We start from the raw sequence: 23,693 nt of genomic DNA, 5'->3' as shown, positions 1-23,693 counted from the left end.
TAATCTTTCTTTTAAAAATGTAGATTTTAAACAGGAAACGAATAAGTTTGTACAAACACACTGATGATAACTAGTATTAGGTTAGCTACTATAAAAATTTTGCCAACAAATGAAAGTAAATATTATCAGAGGAGATACCTAAAAATTATTCTTTAACTAGGGGTCAAACTGAGCATTATTAATAATAGGACAAGTTAACATTAGGTATCTCATGATATGATGCAATATATAGTTACCCACCAATAGGGACTTCTTGGTGAAAAATATTTAGATTTCATACAATCGCTCTTTTTGACTTATCTCTCAGTTTTAAGAAAATACAGAGACAAGAGAAACAAGTTGAAAGATACCACAAGGAAACAATGAGACAAGTCCAGAATGTGGGACAATGTAAAAAGCAACTGGCTTTATCTCATTAAAAAGTCAATGTCATGACCAAGAAAAAAAAAATCTTGTTGGGATGTGCAGGGGAAGCAGCTATTTTAGATTAAAAGACAGTCAAGAGCCATAAGCAATGCAATTTTTGTACACTGATTGGTTGATGCGTCACAAAACCACTTACAAAACACATTTGGAAACAAGACCATTTGAATATGAGCTGATAATCAGAAATAATTACTAATTTTCTTATGTATGATAATGGTGATGTTGTATAGGAGGATATTCTTTTTTTTAATTAAAATGTTTTATTTATTTTTGAGTGAGAGATAGCATGAGCAGGGGAGGGTCAGAGAGAGAGGGAGACACAGAATCTGAAACAGGCTCCAGGCTCTGAGCTAGCTGTCAGCACAGAGCCCGACGCGGGGCTTGAACGCACAAACCGTGAGATCATGACCTGAGCCGAAGTCGGACACTTAACCGACTGAGCCACCCAGGCACCCCATATAGGAGGATATTCTTATTCTTAGGAGATGCATGGAAAAATATTTAGGGATGAAATCTGCAAGCTATTTCAAAATGGTATCCACACACAGCAACATGTTTAAGAGAGTTGAAGCAAATTTGGAAAAATGTTAACAACTGTTTAGTCTAGGTTGTGAGTATTTTGGTGTTTATTGTACTGTTGTTTGAACTTTTTCAAAGTTAAGCTAATTTTATAATAAACTGGAAGTGTTGCATAACAATTTAAATGTATTTGGTGCCACTGGACAATGCACTTAAAATGGTTAAAATGGTAAATTTTATGTTACGTATATTTTACCAAAATTTTTAAATGTTGGAAAAAAATCTCGCATAAAGAAAAATCCTGTCATAATCACAGTATTGTTGACAATAAACTAGAGGTTGTCTCAGATCTGTAATTACTCACTTCAGGTTTAGCCAGAACATAATCTTTAGGGAAGCACATTCTAGACAATTAAAGAGACTACCAAATGATTGCTCTGGTATTTTNTTCCTCCATAGAATAATGCAGGCAGATATTTCAGTAGGAGTTTAGTAGGAACAGTTAGCTCTAGGATATTTGGGGTTTATATAGACAGGCAGGAGGAGTTCCATCTGAAGATAACTTTGGGGACCTCTCTTCTCCATCCTTGAGTTTTCCATGGGAGATAGGACTTCATGTTTAGTTTGGGATAAAGAGAAACTGAAATGAGTTAAGTACTGGGAAATTAAGTTTATTTGTATAAGAATTCCAAGTAAATATTACAAAAATTATGTGAACCACAGTTCAGAGGATAGGAATAGATTCTAAAAGTATCCTGGGACATAACTGAGGTTCAACAAGTCAGGGCCAATTTTTCCCTAAAGACTTTTAGGCTGAAGCCACAATTAAAGGCCACTTTCAGTTCGGTCCAGAACTCTTCCACACACAAAGCTGTGGGACGCTGTAATTCTTACTCATAGTGACTGAAAATAAAAGCCTGGTTAAGTACAAAGGGCTGTTTTCTGCCAAGCTCAGTGAAAGGAGGAAGTGGCGAGGGTGGGTACAGGATGGCTGAAATTCCCCAGTCTTAACTGTGGATCGCGGGATAGCTTCAAGTTCTGCAAAACAATCCCAAATTAGGTCTTGTCAAGTCGGATACACATCTGCAAAAGAAATATACAACCTGACAATGACTAGGGTATGGATATGAGACCAAAGGGGAAAATGATACCTTTTCATGACAAAGTCCTAAAGTAGAACCGTGTTTTGATTTAAAAAAATCATGGCATTTGGGGTTCCACCGATCTCTGTTTGGTCCTTCACTTCTAGCTGTGAATCCAGATGCATCTGTGGGGGACTTTGGGTTAAGCCAATTAACACCTCTATGATGCACATTGTTTGATGTTAGAAAGTGCAAAAAAAAAAAAAAAAAATCCCTAAGCGTAAGGCTGCCGTACAGGGTAGGTGAAATAATGAACATAAATGATTTATATTTTTATATGAGTGACTAGTACACAGTAAGTGCTCAGTTAAATTTTATCAGCATCATAATTATCTCTGACTTTGAGGACAGCCTTGTACAGTAGCTTGGAGTAAGCTGAGAGGGTCTAAGGGCTAAATTCAACTCATCTAGAGTAGAAGAGCAGCAGAGAGCATGATGGGGCTAATGGCAAAACTACTTCTAAAATCAGAGATGTTAATTTAGTCCAGTAGTCAGAAACTCAAATGCCCACAAGAATCCAGGCAGTACTAGAAATGAGGGACTTAAGGGGGACGATGCAAAATGCCAGTATGTGTGAGTGGTCACGTCTATGACTTTGTTCATCTGGTGAGAACATACCCCATCTCAGGAGGCAGCTGCTATTTAATTCTAGATCATTTGAAATGAGAGAACACAGGCTCAGTGTGGGAAGACCTTAATTAGTTTTTAAGAAAATCTGAATCCAATACACTTTATGTGACATTTCCTCTTTCTAAAACACTGACACAAATTTTAAATACATTGTATAGGCCAAACAAAACATGTCCGCAGCCAGACACTAACTGGTGATCTCTGGTCTACGGTTTCTTACATCATGCCTATCTAAAATTAATGTCAGTCCTAAAGATCAGGATGGGATTAAACCTCTGGGTTGANTACACACACCCACATACAGAGAAAGGGATAGAGAGAAGTGGTGGGGTGGGGTGGGGGGGGGAATGAGAGAATTGAGCCAAAACAAGAGCCACATTCATCATTACTAAAGAAAAGTTAAAAAAATTAATAATGTATCTCATTTAACTTAGTATATCCAATATATCATTTTAGCATGTAATAATGCAGATTTATTAATAAGATAGTGACTGTTTTTATTAAAAAAAATCTCCAAAATCAGATATGTATTTTATACTTATGGCATATTTTAATTTAGAGTTAGTCACACGTAAAGAGCTCAACAAGCCATAGCACAGGTCTCGTGTATGCTTCTCAAACTTTAATATGCATATTGAAATTTTGGGAATCATGTTACAGGCTGATTGTGATTCACTGGTTGGGGTAGAGCCTGAGATGCTTTATTCCCAGTGCTACTGGCCCATGGACCACACTTTGAGTATCAAGGGGATTGTGGAAAGTCCCCTTCAATAGGAATTCTTTTCCACTCAAAGCATTCCCTCTCTTTCAAATTCAGTAAATATCTGCTGAAGAGACTAAGCTGATATTCCACTAGTTGGCAATCTTATTTAGATATGGAACATTAATAACTTTAAAAATAGGCAACATTTTATATACCCTTTGCAGAAGAACTGAGTCATTTACTCCTTTTTCTGTTAAACATGAGAACCTGCTAATCTATTACCAGATGGTTTCCTGAGAACACACTTAAGCATAGGGTGAGCACAACTTTAAATTCTAACTTCAGAAGTTTGGCATGTCAAACATTTTAATAAAGCAGACAATGGGGTTGCAAGGGAAATTTGATAAATAATATCTCAAAGCTTTAGTATCTAGGGGCATTCCTCGGTCAAGGGTATGAATATTTCATAGACGCTCCAAAGAGAAACACAAAGAAAATTTTTTCATTTCCTCCTGACCGTTCTACTTGAGGAATAGTAGAGCTCAACAGGCAGACCTTAGATCTTTGTGGACATGATATGGGTACATAAATATGAAAATGTAAGCAGCTAAATGTGGGGCAGAATAGGAATCAGGGATTCTACATAGTACAATCATGCTCAGAACACAAAAGCTTTTAAAGTCAAAATAGTGTTCTGGAGGAGAGCAGTGAATTACAGTTGCTAAGAACTTGTTCTCACTCACCACTGTTTCTCTAGTGAACTTTGCCAAGTGGTTTACCTATTCTCTCTTCTCTCAGATGGTAAGAATAATGTGTGTTGAATGACTAAATTGTTGGAGGGAAGTGTTGACTCCCTGCGCTGTAGCATGTTTTACACTTACAAGTTATTTATTGACAGGAAGGTATTGAATCTTAAACACATGGTCAGGATGGACTGACAAGACATCAAGTTCCCAGGGCCCTTTCTTCTGCTGCATTTCGTAATAGCCTCAACTGTGATATTTGTATTTTCCACAACACAGGATTCCAGTCATAGAACTAATGTCTCTTCCTACACAGCATAAAATAGCATGTCAATAGGTATGTAAATATAAAGAGACTTTATGAAAGCTTTAATTTTTAAAGTCTTTGTTTTAGTTCTGAATTGAATTAAGTATGGAACTACATATACCAAAGATATATTTCCCTCTGGTAACAACTGTTAGGTCATTTGTTGGCATGAAATCTCTTGAGTGAAAAATCTGAAGTTTGATTGTGATGGATCGCTTAAATTAAATTCATGTGGTAAAAATTATCCAGTGGGGATCATTAGAATGGAGCTAACTTTTTTAAAAGGTTAGAAATTATCTGGCACTGATGAAGAAAAAAAACAAAATGATAAAACTCACTAATATTATTAAAATACATTTTAAAAGGCATCAATGAATTAAGTAGATAAATGGCAGATTTAGTATCATAGATATGCCAATTAATCATACATTGGTCATAACCCAAAAGCAATTCCAATCAAAATTACAACCTTTTTGTGTGTGAACCTCACAAGCTCATTCTAGAATTACTATGTTAGACTAAGCGAGAAGCATAACCCAGATCCCTTCGATGGAATGAAAAACTGCTTTTCTTCATTCAGAGAATTGTTATTAAAATATGCTAAATTAGAAAGATTCTCTTATTTCAAGGAAAAACCAATAAAAGTATAGAGTGAGCCCAGAAACAAACTAACATGTACAGACCCTAACTTATGCCACAAACGGTGTAGCAGATGTGAGAGAGATGATAGTGGACATTTCAATAAATGTTCTAGGGCAAACTACAAGTCATATAGGAAAACAATAATAAAAAGTAGACCCTTACCCAATACATAATATTAAATCTGGCTGGGTTAAAGATATAAAAAAATAAAAGCCAAACCATACTCTATAGGACAATATCGTCATGTCCTCCATAAGGATAGGGGTGGTTAAACAAAACATACCAAAAAATGCAAACTTCAGATGAAAAGATTAATGAACTGTATTAATCTGGCTATCAAAACTTCTGACCATCAAAAGTTAATGAAAAAGAAATGAAAAGAGAGTTGCACACGGGAGGATGGTATTTTTCAATACATACAAGAGACAGGACTTATCAACGTCCAAAAGATAAAAAGAATTCACAGTCTAGAAGAAAAAGAGGAATAAATAACCAATAGACAAGACAGGGAAAAGTCTTAATAGATAAATCACAGAAAGGAAATTTGAATGACCAATTGAAAGATGCCCAACCTGAATGAGAGATCTTTTCTAACTCACTACAGTGGGAGGAGCCAGAAATGCTGGCTAACTCTAGTACTTACATGGTACTTCTAGTGGGTACAAATTAGTATAACCAACTTTGAAAACAATATGGCATTCTCTGTGTGCTCTTTTGTGGTTTTGATTTTGCACCTTTTTCCATAAATGTAGGGAAATAATAAAATATTTACTTTGTTCTTCTGCATGAACTGAATTCTATTTCAGGATAACCAAGTAAGCGATGAGGAAAAATATAAATATAAAAATATTCTGTGTGGGAGAATTCTAGCTTAAAAAATGCAGAATGAATGATAGAAGTAAAGAATTACCATTATACAACCCTTAGTAAAAATATTTAGTACTTTTCATTATTGTATGCTAAAAACATTTGGGTGAAATGGTGGGAGACTTTATTGTGCAGCGATCAGACTGAACCCACCTGAACCCACTCATCAAGCTCACAGAACTTCACATATTAAAAATCTTCCTAAAAAAACAAAAGTTGAGACTGGATTTCATCAAGCTGGCTGATGGGAAATAAAAGGATAGAGGTGGAATGTAAAACAACAGCGTGAGAGTGATCAGTCACATTTAGAATACGAGATATTTCTGAGGATAAATGACCTGGTTTCTCCAACAAATCAACAACATAAAAAATAAAAAGAAGGAAGGGATTGTTATATAGGAAAATAATTGCAAAATATCGAATAAGAACACACAAAATTATCTGGATTTTGATGTGGTTAAACCAACTGTGAAAAGATAACCTTAAGACAGTGAAATATGAATAATTAAATGAAATGAATGAATAGAATATTGACTAACTAGGTATTAGATGATATCAAGGAATTATTTGATAGGTATGACAATATCATGATGTTTTCTGTTAAAGTGTGATCAGATAAAGATTCATACCGAAATACTAATATGAACAATTCATATAGGTGAAATGACACATCTTACATTTGCTTTAATATAAGCAAAGATGTTTCAGTTATAGAATCTAGTGTTTTTGGTAAATTATTAGTTATGGAGCGGTGGTGGAGAGGATGTGGTCTAGGATAACATCTGGATTTGCATTGGGTTGCAAGAGCAGTGCCATTTGCCAAGACAGGGGATACAGAAGCAACAGCATACTTCAGAGATTAAAATGAGTTTAGTTTTGAAAATAAAGTTTAGGTGCTAACGAGGTACACAGAACATTCTCTGAAGTAAGCAGTAGGATAAATGAATATGAAATAAGAAGAGAGATCTACGTTAGGGTTGTAGCTGTGAAGACAACTCCACTCTAGAAAAGTGATGAAATCACCCAGGAGAATGTACATGGTAAAAAAAGAAGTCTAAGGATGATCTCTGGTGAATGCCAACATGTGCATAATAAACAAGGGGAGCGTTCAATGAGGGATTCTGAAAATAAAAAAGGTATTTTAATAGTGTTGAGAAGAAAGGATTACTCAACATAATGATTAATCAATGCTAAACAAATGATGTAGAGAAGTTAAGTGAGAGCAGAACTGAAAATAATCCATGGGATTTTGAAGTTAGCAGTCACTGGTGATGTTAGCAGGAGTCATTCCTGCTAACCATTTGAATAATGGTGGCAGAGAACTAATTACCATGGGTTAACATCTACCTGAGGAGAGAGAAATGTTGACACTTGCTATTTTGAGGAACTTAGCTAGAAACCGAAAGAAAGGGAGTGAAATAGGTAGAGTGCAAGGAAGATTTCCTTATTTATTTTTTATATTTTTAGTTTATTTTTTATTTATTTTGAGAGAAAGAGAGAAAGTTGGAAAGCAGCAGAGAGAGAGGGAAAGAGAATCCTAAGCAGGCCCTGTGCTGTCAGCAAAGAGCCCTGACATGGAGCTCTACCTCACGACAGTGAGATCATGACCTCAGCCAAAATCAAGCATCACATGCTCACCCGACTGAATCACTCAAGCTCCCCAAGATGATCTCCTTTTTTTAATATAGAAATGGCTTCAGCATGTTTAGGGGCAAGATAAAGGAGCCAGTAGAGAGACTCAGTTTGAGAATTTTTAAAAACAGGGAGAACAGATGAAGTGTAGCATCAGTGGAAAGATGGATGGAAAGAAAAAAAAATCAAGTTGAATAAATTAGCTCTAAACAGAGCAAGCTCTTATTTTTTCCTCTGGATCTATAAAAATGTTGTGAGAGTAGATGTATATATAAAGGAATACTTCACTTGGTAAGAATAAACTATTAATTCTTCTTCAGGAAGTAAATCTATTTCTAAATAGTGGGCGCAGCCACCTAAAGTCAGGCCTATTTTGTTTCAGAACTGTCACCAGAAAAAAGCCTGAGTCATTCTTAGGGCATATATCCCTTATGGTTCTTGAGGAAGCATAGGTCTTGTTATGTCAGAAAAAATGTGCACAGGTTTGGAGCAAATTGGCGCTCTGAGAGGTGAGCGCAATGGACAAGATAGCATGCTGATATGCCAAGAGTCAGGAGAAGTCATATCCGAAAGCAGATGGCAGGCCCAGGGGCCACAGGCTGCCAGAATGGAATTGTGAGTGAAATAATCAGAAGGGCACTCTGAGGGCAACACTGACTAATGAGGAAGTCTATTTTGGTGGACACAGAGACAGATCAGTTGGTAGTCTCTACATTGAGACTGAACATAATCTGTGAAAAGTGAGGCAAATCATATACTGAGGAGAGCCAGTGTCAACAGTTGGCAACAAAGGTCTTGAGGGAGTGGTGGAGCTTTAGAACATTTCTGGATTTTTTAAAGAATATTTTTGGATATCCACACCTCAGTGAAATTTCTAAAATATCCCTTAGGAAAACCCAGGAATTCAGCTACAGGTGCATTAAAAAAATGTCATATTAATCTACTTTTGGGGTTAGCAGGCTAGATATAGCCAAGCACAAAAATATTAGAAGAGAGAAGTTAAATGACATCCCATGCACCTAGATGGGAGAGGACAGAGTGCGGGTCCATTAAGGTGATGATGAGTCAAGGAATCTTTAGCTAATAGCAATAAGGATGTATAAAAATGGCAGGAATGTCAGAGGAGGAGAGTGTTATTGTAAGTGTCAAATAATCTGGACATAGTGGAGAGTTCAAGTAGAATGCTGCTACCACTTTTGGAATCTATGGAAAGTAAAAGAATTAAAACGTTATCTTGTGAGCTATTCAGAAGGGGATAGAACTGCTGATATGTGAATACACCGACAGTATAGAGCAGAGCATTTGTGATAGGATGAGGTCTCCAGAGGAAAGGGCAGGGGTCAACAATAAAAAGAATGTGGGTGGGAAGGAATCCCAGAATAGGCCAGTGAGGAGAATAAATGAGACTGAGCTAGTCAAAGGCTTGCACTTTGGTTGGTGGCCAAAGAAAAGAGGGAGGAGAATGTGTTAGATGGGCTGTTCTCGAGGCCCCTAAGCAGACCAAGTCCCCAGTGGCATGAAAGCCTTATGAGATTAGCCACTTTTAGGCTCTACTTATCATTTAAAAGGAATGTGACTGAAAATTTACTTACCTCATCTCTGAAAAGTTCTCTTCCTCAGACTGTTGATGGGAAAAGTGCATCTATGATCATTCCCATTTAATTTTTAAAAACTTTTTATTCAAACCAATGATACCATATTCCACATGTATATGTATATAGACATAGATATAGATATGCTTCTATACATACATATAGGTATAGATATATACACACATATCTTTACAGATATATAAAGATATGTCCACTCCAGGGATGATGTAGAACATAAAATAAAGATCTTTTACCAGGCCACTGGGAGCTTGTTCTCTTACTGAAAGCTTGAAAAGTGCATATAATTTACCTCATATCTGTGGGTTTTGGAAGAAGTCTTCTTTTTCCACTAAAATAGACTTCAAAATCTTCAATCTTTAGCCTGTGAGCATAGTCAATGTATCCTGACACCTCCTGCCCATGAGAATTTCTGTCACGAATAAAGATCACGGTCTGGAGAACACACACAAAAGAGATGGAGAATGGAAAGAGTAAATGAATAAAAGTCATTTGAATACATTGCATATAATCATGAAAGCTATAGTTTTGGGGTGTTACATGTGTCAGACCTTTTCTAAGTGTCTTAGAAAAGACACTTACATTTCAGCCTTACCATGATCCTATGAAGTAGGTACACTTATTTACTCCTGACAAATGAAGAAATTCATGAAAAGTTAACTTCACATTCATATAATGTGCATTTACAATAATTTTATATGAAAATATCAATAAATAATTTATAGAGGTCTTCTAAAGGGCAGACATTATTTTAAGTGTTTGTAGTACATTATTTACTTTTTCTCCAATACTATGGTCTTCTTTATGTAATCATTTTTTAAGTTTATTTATTTAGTTTTCAGAGAGAGAGTAAGAGAGAGAGAGAAAGAGAGAGAGAGCGCACAAGTGGGAGAGGGGCAGAGAGAGAGAGAGAGTGAGAGAGAAGACAGAGAATCCCAAGCAGGGATTCAGTGTAGTGCCTCATGTGGGGCTCAGACTCAAAACCGTGAGATTATGACCTGAGTCAAAATCAAGAGTTGGACGCTTACCCAACTGAATCAGCCAGAAGCCCCTAGTCATAATATTTTTAGATAGGAAAACTGAGGAACAGAGAGGTTGAGTACTTCACTCATGGTCTCACAGCTAGAAATGGAAAAATTGAGATTAAAATCCAGGCTCATGTGATTGTCTTTCTAATCATTACATCATTTTTCCATCTGAATGCCTATATGTTTTCTGTTATAAAGATATAAATATCTGGTCACTTCTCATGACCATGAGAGTCAAAAACTCTCTTTATGATTTAAAGTCACCTGACAAATTAATTCCATAGGTCAAAATAAACAGCAAGTACATATTTCTCATTCACTTTCATTCCTGCACAATATTGTTATTCACCTACTACATGTTAGGTACCACTGCAGGTGCCAAGGGAACAAGACAATAAGTATCCTGGCCTCTCAGAACTTATGCTCTGGGGAGGGGAGACAGATGAGATATGGAAAGGAAAAAGTACTTCCGGTGAGTGACAAATGCCATAAAGCAAATAAGATGGTTGACTGGAGAATGAGTTGCTGGCGGTGAGGCCTACTCTGAGTAATCAGATAAGATGGTGCGGAGGTGAATTTAAACCAAGACTTGAAGCCTGAAGGATGAGAAAAAGTTAGCCATGTAAAGATCTAGAACAGAAGCCTTTCAGGCAAAGGGAATGCCTGGTGCAAAGGTCCTTAAGTGGAAACAAGCTTATGCAAATCAAAGAACTGTAATCTTTTCTCTATGGAGCCAACAGACATTGATCTCAAATTCTAAGAGAAAAACAAAACAAAACAAACAATTGTAACTGGAAAACTTCTTGATGTATTTATTTCTAAATCTAGTTCAACGTGCAGAATTTCACGGCAAAGTTTTACATTTGGAAGAAGCTATAAACAAGCCTTCCTTTTCCTCTCCAGCAGTCACTAGATGGTTCCTTGTTGTGTCTTTGTGTAATCAATTACAGGAAGCACTAACATGGGTTACTTAGATAGCAGAGCTTCCAGAAAGGTGAACCTGGAAAACTAAAAGAATTCTTTTCCCTGCAGCACCTAAGAAAACACTTTGCTAACAATTTCCCAATTGAAAAGCAGAAGAACAAGCCACAGTTTACCGCGAGTTGTTATTTTGCTAAATTTCATATTCCTGCCTAGTGTGGTTGCTTGGCATTGAGTGCTGAGGATATTGAGTTGAGAAGGATTCTGAGACACATTCTTGGCTTAAGGACAGGAAGTGTGGTGATGGATTAGTATCATTTCCCATAGAAATGGTGGAAAGAGTTACCATTGTCATACCTGTGCTCAGACTTACTTCCTAGTCCTTTTCCTTACTTTCCTTACTCTTCCTTACTTTCCTTACTTTTCCTTTCCTTTTCCTTACTTCCTAGTCCTCAGATTCATTTCCTAGTCCTTTTCATTTCCACATATAACTCCTATTTAAATTTAGATTTCTCCATGCTCTTAGCCACATAGTTTTAAGCTTTTGCAGCACAAATTCTTTAAAGGATAGTATCTCAAAGAGACTTCCTGAGACTATTACACTATTGCTACCCCAGGTTACACAAGACTATGTGCGGGGCACCTGGGTGGTTCAGTCAGTTAACGTCAGACTTCATCTCAGGTCATAATCTCAGAGTTCGTGAGTTGGAGCCCCGTGTAGGGCCCTGTGCTGACAGCTCAGAGCCTGGAGCCTGCTTCTGCTTCTGTGTCTCCCTCTCTCTCCCTGCCCCTCTCCTGCTCATACTCTGTCTCTCTCTCTCAAAAATAAATAAAAATTTGAAATTAAAAAACAAAGACTATGTGCTATAACTATTGATGTTTCCTATGCAGTTCTAAAGGTGCTTGAAATCTTTATTCCATCAAGGCTGTTCCTGCAAGTCATGCAGGCACGTGCACACACACACACACACACACACACACACACACACACACGGCGTGGGGGGGGGAGGGGAGGGAGAGAAAGGTCCCAGATAAGTCCTTTGCTTTAAAATGGAACTCTATTAACAGGAAAAAAAAAAAAAAAGACTCTTCTGTTTTTTCTCTCTTTTTAAATGAGATGGACCATCCTTATTTTTTCAGCAGAATGGCAAACCAAATATTGTAGTAGACCTTCCTGCTGAAAAATACAAATTTCTGGATAAATACAAATTTCTGGATAATATCTAAAAAGCAATTTGTAACTTGCATTGATGCACTGTCAAGAAAACAAGGAATACTAGAGTGAAACACAGTGAAACCAGACCCCCAGAAAGGAAAGCAGAGCCCTAACGCCATCTTTGGCTTGTAGGCATGTGCCCAACCCCCAGAAATCTCAGCAAGAATTTCATGATATGGGTGGTTGAAGATGACAGGAAAATCTAGCCTTTCAGGTAGAGAGACTAATAGGACTTATTGCTTCAACACAGGGCAGAGAGACTTTTTTAAAGGATGAAAACAATCTTCCATGTGTCCAGAGAAAAGAAAAATCATCCCAGAATTATACACCCAGAGAAAATATGTTTCTAGTGAACAAAATATACACATTTTCAGACTAAAGAACAAGACTTTTCTTTGGTTGGCAAAAGACTCTTGCTTAAAGAAATCCTAGAGAATGTCCAATTGACCCTTGAACAACATGGGTTTGAACTACACAGTTTCACATGTATGTGGATTTTTTCAGTAGCTATAGTACAGTACTATAAATGTATTTTTCTTCCTTATGATTTTAACAATATTTTCTTTTCTCTAGATTACTTTATTGTAATAACACAGTATATAATACAGACAATATACACAATATATGTTAGTCAACTGTTTATGTCATCAGTTAGGCTTCCAGTCAGTAGTAGGCTATTAGTAGTTAAGTTTTTGAGGAGTCAAAAGTTGTATGCAGATATTTGACTGTGTGGTGGGATTGGCACATATAATCCCTATATTGTTCAAGAGTTAACTATACTTCATGCAAAAGAGAGTGACTCTAACTGAAAGGTCAGAGATAAAGAATAGAATGATAATCAAAGAGCGTAGTAAGTATGGAAAAACATAAACAAATATTGACTGTATAAAAGAATAATAATATCTTCTGTAATAAAGAATATATGTCTAAAAATGTTTAAACAAACATATATGTGAAAATGTTGGAGTGTCCTTGGACTTTTAAGTATAAAGGAAGTTATATTGACTGATTCTAGAATTTGATAAATATACATGTATAAATCTAGGACCACCATCAACAAATAGAAAATAGAGTATAAGACCTTTAAATTATTAAAGGAAGAAATAAAATGAGAAAAAGCAATCAATCAATGAAACAGAAGGCAAGAAGGTAGATGGAAAATATGGAAGAAGCAGGAAAAATAAAACACAAATGTAATGATAGTGGTATGGACTGAACTGTGTACACTTACAATCCGTATGTTGAAACCCTATCCCTCAGTATCCCAGAGAATGTACTTGGTCATAGAGCCTTAAAAGAAGTTGTTAAATTAAAATGAATCCATGAGAAGAGACCCTAATCCAATCTGACTTTATAAGAGGATATTTGGACACATAGACATCAGGAGTTTGTATGCAGATGAGAGACCGTATGAATACACAGTAAGAAAAGTTTACTTGCAAGCCAAGGAGGAAGGTTTCAGAAGAAACCAGCCCTGCTTACCTCTTGATCTATCTTTGACTCCTAGCTTTGAGAACTGCGAGAATATAATTTTTTGTTGTTTAAGCCACCCAGTATGTGATATTTTGTTACGGCAGCCCTAGCTACCTGATACACATGACAATACATTAAAATAATTAAGTAATTATAAACAATATAAATGGCCAAATATTTAAGTTAAAAAAACAACGATTCTTACAATGGATAAAAAATATGATATGAAACATAAGGTTGAAAGGTAACTGTTTAAAGAATATGCATATGAAAATGTCCAAAAGAGAGTTGGTATTAGCATATTAGTATGAGACAAATGAGTTTGAAGGCAAAAACCATTCCTGGAGATAGTCACTAGACAATGATAAAAGATAGACTCAGTACAGAAAGATAGAACAATTATAACCTTGAATGAGCTGTTGAAAACATAGCTTCAAAACATGAAAAGCGAAAATTCATAGAATTACAAGGATAAATAGGCAAGTCATCATCATTGTGGTTAATTGATCTCTCACATTAAGTTCTAGATCCATCCATAAAGTCCATAGTCTTTTAAAAATTAATATATATTGTAAAAAATTAAAAATACAAGCAGGAGTGCTTGGTTTACCTTAGCCAAGTACCTAAAACATCTCAACATTTTGTGAATAAAATGACTGATGGTCTAAAATCATACACACACACACACACACACACACACATATAGCCACGATTTGACTAAGTTATATTATTAGTGAGTTCAAGACCATTGTCCATGGGAATCCAAGTAAATTATTTCAAATCCCACTTCTCCAGCCTTGTGAGGGTTAAGTGGATGATTTTTGTGAATCCTGGGATTTTTCTGAAGCTCAAAAACTTAAGTCAGGCCAAACTCCGTATAAGCAAGGGTTCCTCCAGGTTCACTTTATGTCAAATGGGTTGTTCAAACTCGTAAAACCTCTCTATATTCATAAGTTCTATGCCCCTAAGTAGGTTCTTGCAAAATCTAGCGAGTTTCTACCAGACAGAACTAAATATCTCCAAAACAAACAAACAGAGAAACAAAACCAAAATAAAAAAACAAAAATCCTGTTTGGACCTCCTCATTTAGTTAGCTAAGCCTTCTTTAGCCTGTTTCTTCTTTCTGTTTCTCTTTCAGCTCTGTATTTTTTTTAAATATTTTTTTAATGTTTTGTTTATTTCTGAGAGAGAGAGAGAGAGCGTGAGCAGGGGAGGGTCAGAGAGAGAGGGAGACACAGAATGCGAAGACAAGCTCCAGGCTCTGAGCTGTCAGCACAGACCCCAACGCGGGGCTCGAACCCACGAACCGTGAGATCATGACCTAAGCTGTAGTCGGACACTTAACCGACTGAGCCACCCAGGCGCCCCTCTTTCAGCTCTGTAGAGCTACAAAAATAATCTCTTTTGTCTTGCATGGAATTGCTCAGCTCATAAGTCAGGTGCTATCAGAGCCTTACCTTCTGCCCTATGCACCCAATTTGTAGGCAACATGCAAATATTGCTTCTTTTTCAATGGGAGAATTCTAGTGATCATTGTATCTATAATTTCTTTTATTTTCCATAGAAAAGAGTTAGTTCCCTGATGTCTTTCCGACTGTGGCTACATAGGTGTAAAAGTATATTTTGAAAGACATTTTATTTTTTAAAATTTGCTAAAATAATAAGAATTCCTAATAAGGATACTTCATGAAATTATTTTAAAAAGTGGATTAAAACTATTGATGTGTAGTGATTGGTGACAGATTGTCAGCAAATTACAACTTAACATTTAACTGTAGGATTACATCATTATAAAAGCACAGTGCAGATCATAGGAAAAGTAATAAAAGAGAAGAGATACAAGATAGTTGTAATGCTTGGCTGCTGGTTGAAATATTATTGTCTCATTTTTTTTATTATATGAAGTGTTCAAGAATTAGAATTTAGTTAACTAACTCTCTTGATTAATACATATAATGTATTAGTCTATGAAATGTATACTTTCCTCTAAAGTGGACACTAATTACTCCTACTATTACTACTATTAGGTATTATTTCTTAAAGAAGCCATTATGCTCTGAGCAAATATTAGCTTTATATTGATTATCTTATTTTAATTCTCTCAAAAATGTATAATGGCTAGATAACATTATTATTTTCATTTTGTGAATGTAGGATTTAAGCATTGAGAAGGATCCCTTCAAAGACCTGCAACTAGGGAATGAGGTACCCACATCACACCCAGGCTGGCTTCTCATGAAGTCCGTGTTTTTAACCACTGCACGGTGGATACACAGACTTGGATTCAAACGTGGCCTTGCCATCTATTTACTTTGAGACACTGATAAATTACTTTTCCTTTTTCAAGATTCAGTTTCACCTACTACAAAATGAGCATAAGAGCTGCTTCTCAGAGTCACTGTGAGAATTAAGACCGTTTTTACTAAGCGTTTAACAACGCTTGGCACATGGTAAACACTCTGGATATTGTCTATTGCTTTTTAAAATTTTTATTATTACCATTGCTATTGTGTTTATACTATGTTAAGAGTTTTATCAGTTCCTTAGGGATAAGGAAGTAGAATATTTTTATCAGAATTCCATTGCCTGGGTGTGCATAATTATGTTGCAGGACACGGTTCAATTCATTTGTTACGTTCAGTTCTTCTCAGTTAAAACTTTGGATGCATTTGGAAGTTAAATTTTAAACAACTTTTCCTGGCATTATTATATACAAAAAGATGGACCCAATTGACAATAAAGTCATAATTCTGGCATCCAGAATGGGCAGAATAGGCTAAGAGAACACTTTAAGGAATTAGCTTTAAATCAGCTTGACTGTGATACATTGTAGTAACTGCAAGTTTTATTTGGAGACTTGTATTGTTTCATTAGGAATTATAAAATGTTATAAATAATTGAGGCACTTGGGTCACTCAGTCGGGTAAGTGTCTGATTCTTAATTTCGGCTCAAGTCACAATCTCATGGTTCATGAGTTCAAGCCCCGCATCAGGCTCTGTGCTGACAGTGTTTGCCTGGGATTCTCTCTCTCCCTCTCTCTCTCTGTTCCTCCCCCAACTTGTGTTCCCTGTCTTTCTCAAAATAAATACATAAACTTAAAAAAATATTATAAATAATTGTTTTAAGTTTCTCTAATAACACTTTCCTTTTTTTTTTAAAGTAACAGCTTCATTGAGGTATAGTTTACATAACATAAAATTCACCCTAAAGTTTTAAACGTACAGTTCAACCATTTTTACTAAATGTTCAGGGCAATGCAACACAGTCTAGTTTTAGAATATTTGCATCAGCCCAAAGAGATCCCTTGTGCCCATTTGCAGTCATCCCTGTTCCCACCCCCATCCCCATGCAACCACTAATCTACTTTCTGCCTTTATAGATTTGCTTTTTTCTGCATTTTTCATATAAATGGAATCATACAATATATGGTCTTTTTCATTCTAATGACATTTTTTTTTATCACAGTTAATTTCCCAAAAGACTCATGAAGCTATAAGGGCTCTTTTAAATGATGATGTTATGTTTATAAGAAGGCAAACTTCCAAAATGCTCATTGTCTTTAGATAAAACCATTCAGTCCCCTCTAGAACAAGTCAAAGTATAACCAGCACAAGTACTTCATTCAATCACATGATATTCATTTGAAGTCATGAATATTCGTTTACATTATTTGCAACCTAAGCGGCAAACACTAGTTTTTGTAACAACAAAGATACAAGAACAAGTCTTTGATGAATATTGAGGTACAAGTATTCCTGATTTTGAAACAGGGCTCCAACACCAAGGAGAACATGGAATCTGAGATTTTATGAAGAAGGTCTGTGACCTCAAGTGTGAGTCAGTGTTAGCTGAAAAGACTTATGGAATGTCCAGTCAGGTCCTCATTACTTCTCATGTGTTCAGAAAAGATGAATTAAAGTACAACTTAGACCATTAATATATCATTTGGATCTTTGGCTGCTTGTCTTTTCCCAGAAGTGGATTAAAATACAAATTCATAAACTTGTTATGAGTTGAGTACATGTGTTGCCTGATTTTTCTTGCCAAACGCTAATGAGGAGACATAAACCTGATACATTGAAACAGGGCTTTTTCAACAGAGAAGCCAAAGTCACTTGAAGAAAAAAAAGAGACATTGCAAGCAGTATGTTGCTAAAACTGAAACACCTCTTTCAGGATATGAATGCTGTCAAGCAAGCTACATTCTGGTGTTGGTCCTCAGGGATGGTCAGTCTGCTCCCTGAGGGACAACAAGTGAAGAAAGAATTAGTATCTCCTGTAATTTTCTGTGTCTCTTGGAAGACTTTCATGAGTCATTAGTTTTAGGGAATCTTCTCCTTTCAGAAGAGAAATCACTTTGCAAAGGGAGTCGAAGTTCTGACATTTTTTGGTAACATTTCAAAATGTCTGTCCTTACATACATTTCTCTGAAACAAGTTCCTTTCTGAAATTTTTTATGCCGATAATTATTTTAAAATTCTATATCCTCTTATCCAATTGCAATTGAACACATTTCTTTTCACTCATGCACACAATTCTCGTGGGTATGTTTAAGAGAGTTCTTTGTTCTTCCTGGTGGGAGGCTTAGGCTCAGAACCAGAACACTCTTTGTTCTATATCCTAGTGTCCAGAGCAGGTCAGAGGCCTGCCCAGATTCGAGAAGCAGGGAGAGGGACTTCTCAACGGGAGGAGCTGCAAAAGTGCCATTCCAAAGGGGCGTGGATAAAGCACAGCGTGGAAGGTTGTGCTCCCTTTTTTAATCTATAGTTATTTACCGTAAAGAACTTTGGAGTCTGGCATGTGGCAGGTTTGCTCATTTTCTAACAGTTGGAGATTGGATTTCTGAGGGAATCATGGACTAATAACTTTTTTCTCTTCCACTTTATACAACATATCCATATCTGTAAAGACTTTTTGCATTACCAGTGAGGGTAAGAATAACTTAGGAATATTTGGCTTCACTGCTAGTATCCAAAATGTTCTGAAAATTCTAGTGAATGAAAATAATATTAAAAGAATATATAAGCTCGGGGAACCTGGATAGCTCAGTCGGTTGGGCGTCTGACTTCGGCCCAGGTTTGTGGGTTCGAGCCCTGCATCTGGCTCTGTACTGACAGCTAGCTCAGAGCCTGGAGCCTGTCTTCAGATTCTGTGTCTCCCTCTCTCTGACTCTCCCCTGATCATGCTGTCATTCTCTCTCCATCTCAAAAACAAACAAACAAACAAACAAACAAACAAACAAACAAAAAACCCACATTATATTTAAGTTCTAAATACATGAAAGGGGAAAAGAAAGTTATTATATTTTGTATAAAAGGATAATGACTTAGAAAATCCAAGACAGCTAACTAAAACACTTCTAAGACCACTCAATAAGTTAATCCAATTCAAAATGTCTATAAAAAAATAAAAGCATGGTTTAACACTAGGAATAACCTACTAGCTACTGTACTATCAATATCTATTTAAATTATGCTTTTTAAAAAATTATGAGGTTTGGGGTGCTCGGGTGGCTCATTTGGTTAAGCATCCTGCTGACTCTTGATTTTGGTTCAGGTCCTGATCTCACAGTTTGTGAGTCCAAGCTCTGTGTGGGGCTCTGCGCTCCAGGCTCCATGCTGACATGCTGACGGCGCAGAGCCTGCTTGGGATTCTCTCTCCCCATCTCTCTCTGCTCCTCCCCTGCTCACGCACGTGTGCTCTGTCTCTCAAGAATAAATAAAATTTTTAAACGCTTTAATTTATTATAACATCCCTTCAAACATTTTTCTTCTAAAATAATAATATAAACTAAACAAAGAGGCTATCCTGCTGAAGGAAAGTTATTATTATACAATAAATGTACTGAAATTCTAAGCAAAATACCAATGGAGCATTCTTTTTACTTAAAGTTTTACCTTGAAGAATAAGTGGTTAATACTATCTAGGATAATTTTTAAAGGGAAAAATAAACATCAGAACTTGTACTACGAGGTATAATGCTATAATAATTAAATCTTACATTATTGGTTCAGTGATAGATAAATAATGGAAACTAATAAATTCAGAAATACACTCATCAGAAATACAAATGCGTACAGGGGCGCCTGGGTGGCTCAGTCGGTTAAGCTTCCAACTTCGACTCAGGTCATGATCTCAAGGTTCATGAGTTTGAGCCCTGCGTTGGGCTCTGTGCTGACAGCCAGCTCAGAGCCTGGAGGCTGCTTCAGATTCTGTGTCTCCCTCTCTCTGCCCCTCCCCTGCTCACTCAAAGATAAATAAACATTAAAAATTTTTAAAAAGAAATACAAATGCATACAGTGTATATGTTTTTCTATAGAGCGATATTTTAAAATTTTCTACAATGAATATCTATTCTTTTTTTAACAACATGATCCCAAAATCTGGTCTTCAAACATCCCACTCTCCAACCTCCATCTCCTGTCCTTATAGTTCACAGACTCTGGAAGCCCCAGTTCCACAGTGCTTTCAGATCTTTAGAGCTGCTAATCCCTTTTACCACCATCTTTCATTGTTTATTACCCTCTTTACATACTCGCTTCTCCGTTTATCCAGCTTACGTTCCACAGTGCAGCGTCATAATTGTTCACTTGCACACCCTTTCAAATTCCTTTCACACATCCTTCCCATATACTCACTGAAAAAAAAATCCCAACATTGTGTCAAACCACCTTCTCTTTCATTCTGCTTCTGCATAGCAACAACAGAGTTTGGCTGGAAAAAAGAAAACTATGATGACTAGTCTCACAAATATTAACACTAGCAGCATGAATTGCCTGCACCATTTGACTATAAACTCTATTGGACCTATAGTCCTTGCATATTAATTGTCTATGATAATTTCCTTCCTCTGACACTCCTGAATTTTTTTTAATATTGTCTTTCCTCAAACTTTCAACAGTATCCCTTCTCACACTCAATATTTCTCTCTTTGAAAATAGAAGCAATCAGACCAACACCCCTCATCTTCCTTCCATCAAATCAATCTATGCATCTTTCTGTGGATCTATGTTCTTCGTTTCATCCTGTTGTGAAAGCTGGAATATCCGGCTTCTATCCAAGGCCAGCCTTTGTTTTATGCATTGAACCATACTTCCTCTCTCGTTACCCTTTAATCATTGATGTTTTGCTTTCTGAAATATCATTACTATTGACATACAAACACACTGTATTATCTATTCTTTGGGGGAAAACCCAGCTATTTTCAGTCTCACATTTTTGCTTTTCTTTACAATTCTTATGATCTTCTTAGCCATTACAAACAGCCTTTTTCCCGGAGCACTCTGATAAATAGTTCTGTCTTTCACATCTACTATTCCATCTTGCCAAAATCATGGTCAATTCTCACTTTTAATTTTACCTGAAATCCCTGCAACATTTGACGTAATTGTTCACCTTCCTCTTTCTTGAAATATTTTTTTTCATCTGGTTTCAGGGACATCATGTATTCCCAAGTTGTTCTTTTGCTTCACCAATCTTTTCTTTACTGGATCCTTTCTTTCTTTCTTTCTTTTTTTAAATATTTATTTATTTTTGGGAGAATGCAAGTGGGGGTGGGGCAGAGAGAGGGAAACAGAAGATCTGAGGCGGGCTCTGTGCAGACAAGCTGACAGCAGTATGGGGCTCGAACTCCTTAACTGGGATATCATGACCTGAGCCAAAGTTGGCACTCAACCAACTGAGCTACCCAGGTGTCCCATGGATCCTTCCTTTCTCTCTAAATGTCTAAGTTTTGCAGCTCTTCAAGGTACAATCTTCATCTTTTCTCTGTCTGCATTCACTCACCAATTGCTCTTATCCAGTGTTCCATAGCTTTAAGTATCAGTTCCAATTCTTTCATGAACTTTAGACTCATGTGAGTAGTTTCTATCAAAATATTTATCTCCAGCCTTGAGGTTTTGCTGAATTTCAACCAACATTGTGTTTTTGTCTAACTGATTCTAACTGGAGGCAATGTAGGTGTCTTGGTTTGCAAAACCATACCATCATTCTGCAAATCCACTTTTAACTATGCCTCCTACAAAAGCAAGTAGCTTCAACATTGACATGTAGACACCTTTGCATTAGCCCTGATTTTCTTCTACTTCCCATATCTAATAAATCACCAAGTTCTCATACCTCTAAAGATATATTTCAAACTATGCCTTTGTTTTCCATGACCATTGCTAACATCAAATAAGATGTCTGAAATAACACACCTTATTGTTTCTCTGCTGACACCATTTATTTTTCACTCCAACCAGCTTCAAAAGTATCCCAGAATTTCTGCTGTAATGCAGAAATCTGAATGTATTTCTCCTTGTTTTAGTAGTTATTTGGAGTCTGAAGTGCTACCTCTTTAGTATTATAGATTTTCCATGATCTGACGCCAAATGACCAGTCCAAGCCCACTCTCAACTCCCCCTTTCATGTAACTACCCCTTTTGTTCAAGATATTTGTTTAATTTCACACTTACTATTTCTTTGTATTTAATAATGCATTTATATATTTTCTAAGACTCATATACTACCTCAAAGTTTATCTAGAAATACAGTTTTGTCTTCATTACTCCTCCTTGACCTTGGTACCTGTTCCTCACAAGAATCCCATTTAACTTTTTTAACTGTTTCTAAATAACATATTGATACTGATATATCTCACTTTTGTTTTCTTTTTTACCTACTTCTTATTGTGGAAGATGATGATTTATGTCTATTACCTTTCTCCTTTTTCCTCTCAAACCACTTCTAAACTTTTCTTCTATCCATCCCCCAACAGAGCAATATCATAATTTTAGGTTAAGTGATTATGTAGTATTTAGACTTTAGTACCATTTAAACATTACCACAATTGTGCCACAGTGAATTTATTCCCCCAGCTATGATTACTTTCCTTTCTTCAACACTTTTTATTTTCCAGAAGTTGAATTGCCTTGGCTTCCTATCCCTGAAGTTTTCTATGAACCTATCACTAATCCATTCCAAAGCTTTCAATAGAACTACCACTGTCTCCTCAATGCATTCATAATCTGTCCATTTTATTTTTTCTTGGAGACTTACTTTTGGGAATTCAGTCTTCTTTTACCTATATTTAATTCTTTCTAGTCTTTCACCAGAATTAACTACCATTTTTGGAAATTCTCCTCACTACTATCTTAGGAACCTCTTCTGCTTCTCACATGAGCTTCCATTACATTTTTAAAAGTTTATTTATTTATTTCAAGAGAAAGAGACAGAGAGAGAGAGAGAATCTCAAGCAGACTCTGTGCTGTCAACACAGTGGCCAATACAGGGCTCAAAGTGACAAACTGAGATCCTGACCTGAGCAAAAGCAAGAGTCTGATGTTTAACTGACTGAGCCACCCAGGCATTCCTCCCATAACAGTTTTTAAGATATTTCTAGTTTGTACCTACTACTTTATATTGTAGATTTTGAAGTCCTCGAAGGCTGGAGACTGTCTCTAATTAACTTCGTATGCTTTATCTAACTTTGTGTGCTTTATATCTCTCCTGGTTCTTCGTTTATGGCAGGTTTGCAACAAACATGTTTTTAGAATTCAGGTGACTAAATAAAGTCCAGCGATGTCATCTGCCAATGTGTTATTTATTTAATTATTCTTCACAGAAAGTGTCGGTATGCAATAGAATAATAGTGGTGCTAAAAGCTAACTTTTCAAGAGTGTTTACCGTATGCCAACGTTTTCTCTCATTTAATCCTAACAAAAGTTTCATAATATAGAAAATAATAAATTATTAATTATATTATTCATTATTTATAATATTATTTGTTATTTAGGAAATCATTTATTATTTTAAACATTATCATAATTATAAATATTATTCTATCATTTATG

At 36.2% G+C, this 23,693-nt stretch overlaps 1 protein-coding gene across 3 annotated transcripts in view; it reads right to left on the bottom strand.

Annotated features, from left to right (window-relative positions):
- Positions 1 to 1,610: 1,610 nt before the first annotated feature.
- Positions 1,611 to 23,693, bottom strand: part of CFAP299 (cilia and flagella associated protein 299) — a 500,083-nt gene continuing 478,000 nt past the window's right edge. For 2 of the 3 annotated variants that reach the window (XM_077752817.1, XM_077752818.1), the window contains exons 4-5: positions 9,514 to 9,656; positions 1,611 to 2,028 (exon numbers count right to left, since the gene is read on the bottom strand). In XM_077752817.1, the coding sequence (XP_077608943.1) occupies positions 1,977 to 2,028; positions 9,514 to 9,656 (195 nt within the window). In that variant the 3' untranslated portion in view covers positions 1,611 to 1,976. The remainder of the gene's footprint in view (positions 2,029 to 9,513; positions 9,657 to 23,693) is intronic. The other variant, XM_077752819.1, reaches the window with a different exon arrangement.

The sequence above is a fragment of the Crocuta crocuta genome, unplaced genomic scaffold (genome assembly GCF_008692635.1).
Source record: "Crocuta crocuta isolate KB4526 unplaced genomic scaffold, BGI_CrCroc_1.0 scaffold674, whole genome shotgun sequence".
NCBI classification, from domain to species: domain Eukaryota; kingdom Metazoa; phylum Chordata; class Mammalia; order Carnivora; family Hyaenidae; genus Crocuta; species Crocuta crocuta.
Note: the sequence above shows the minus strand (reverse complement) of the source record. Positions and strands in the feature narration are given on the sequence as shown.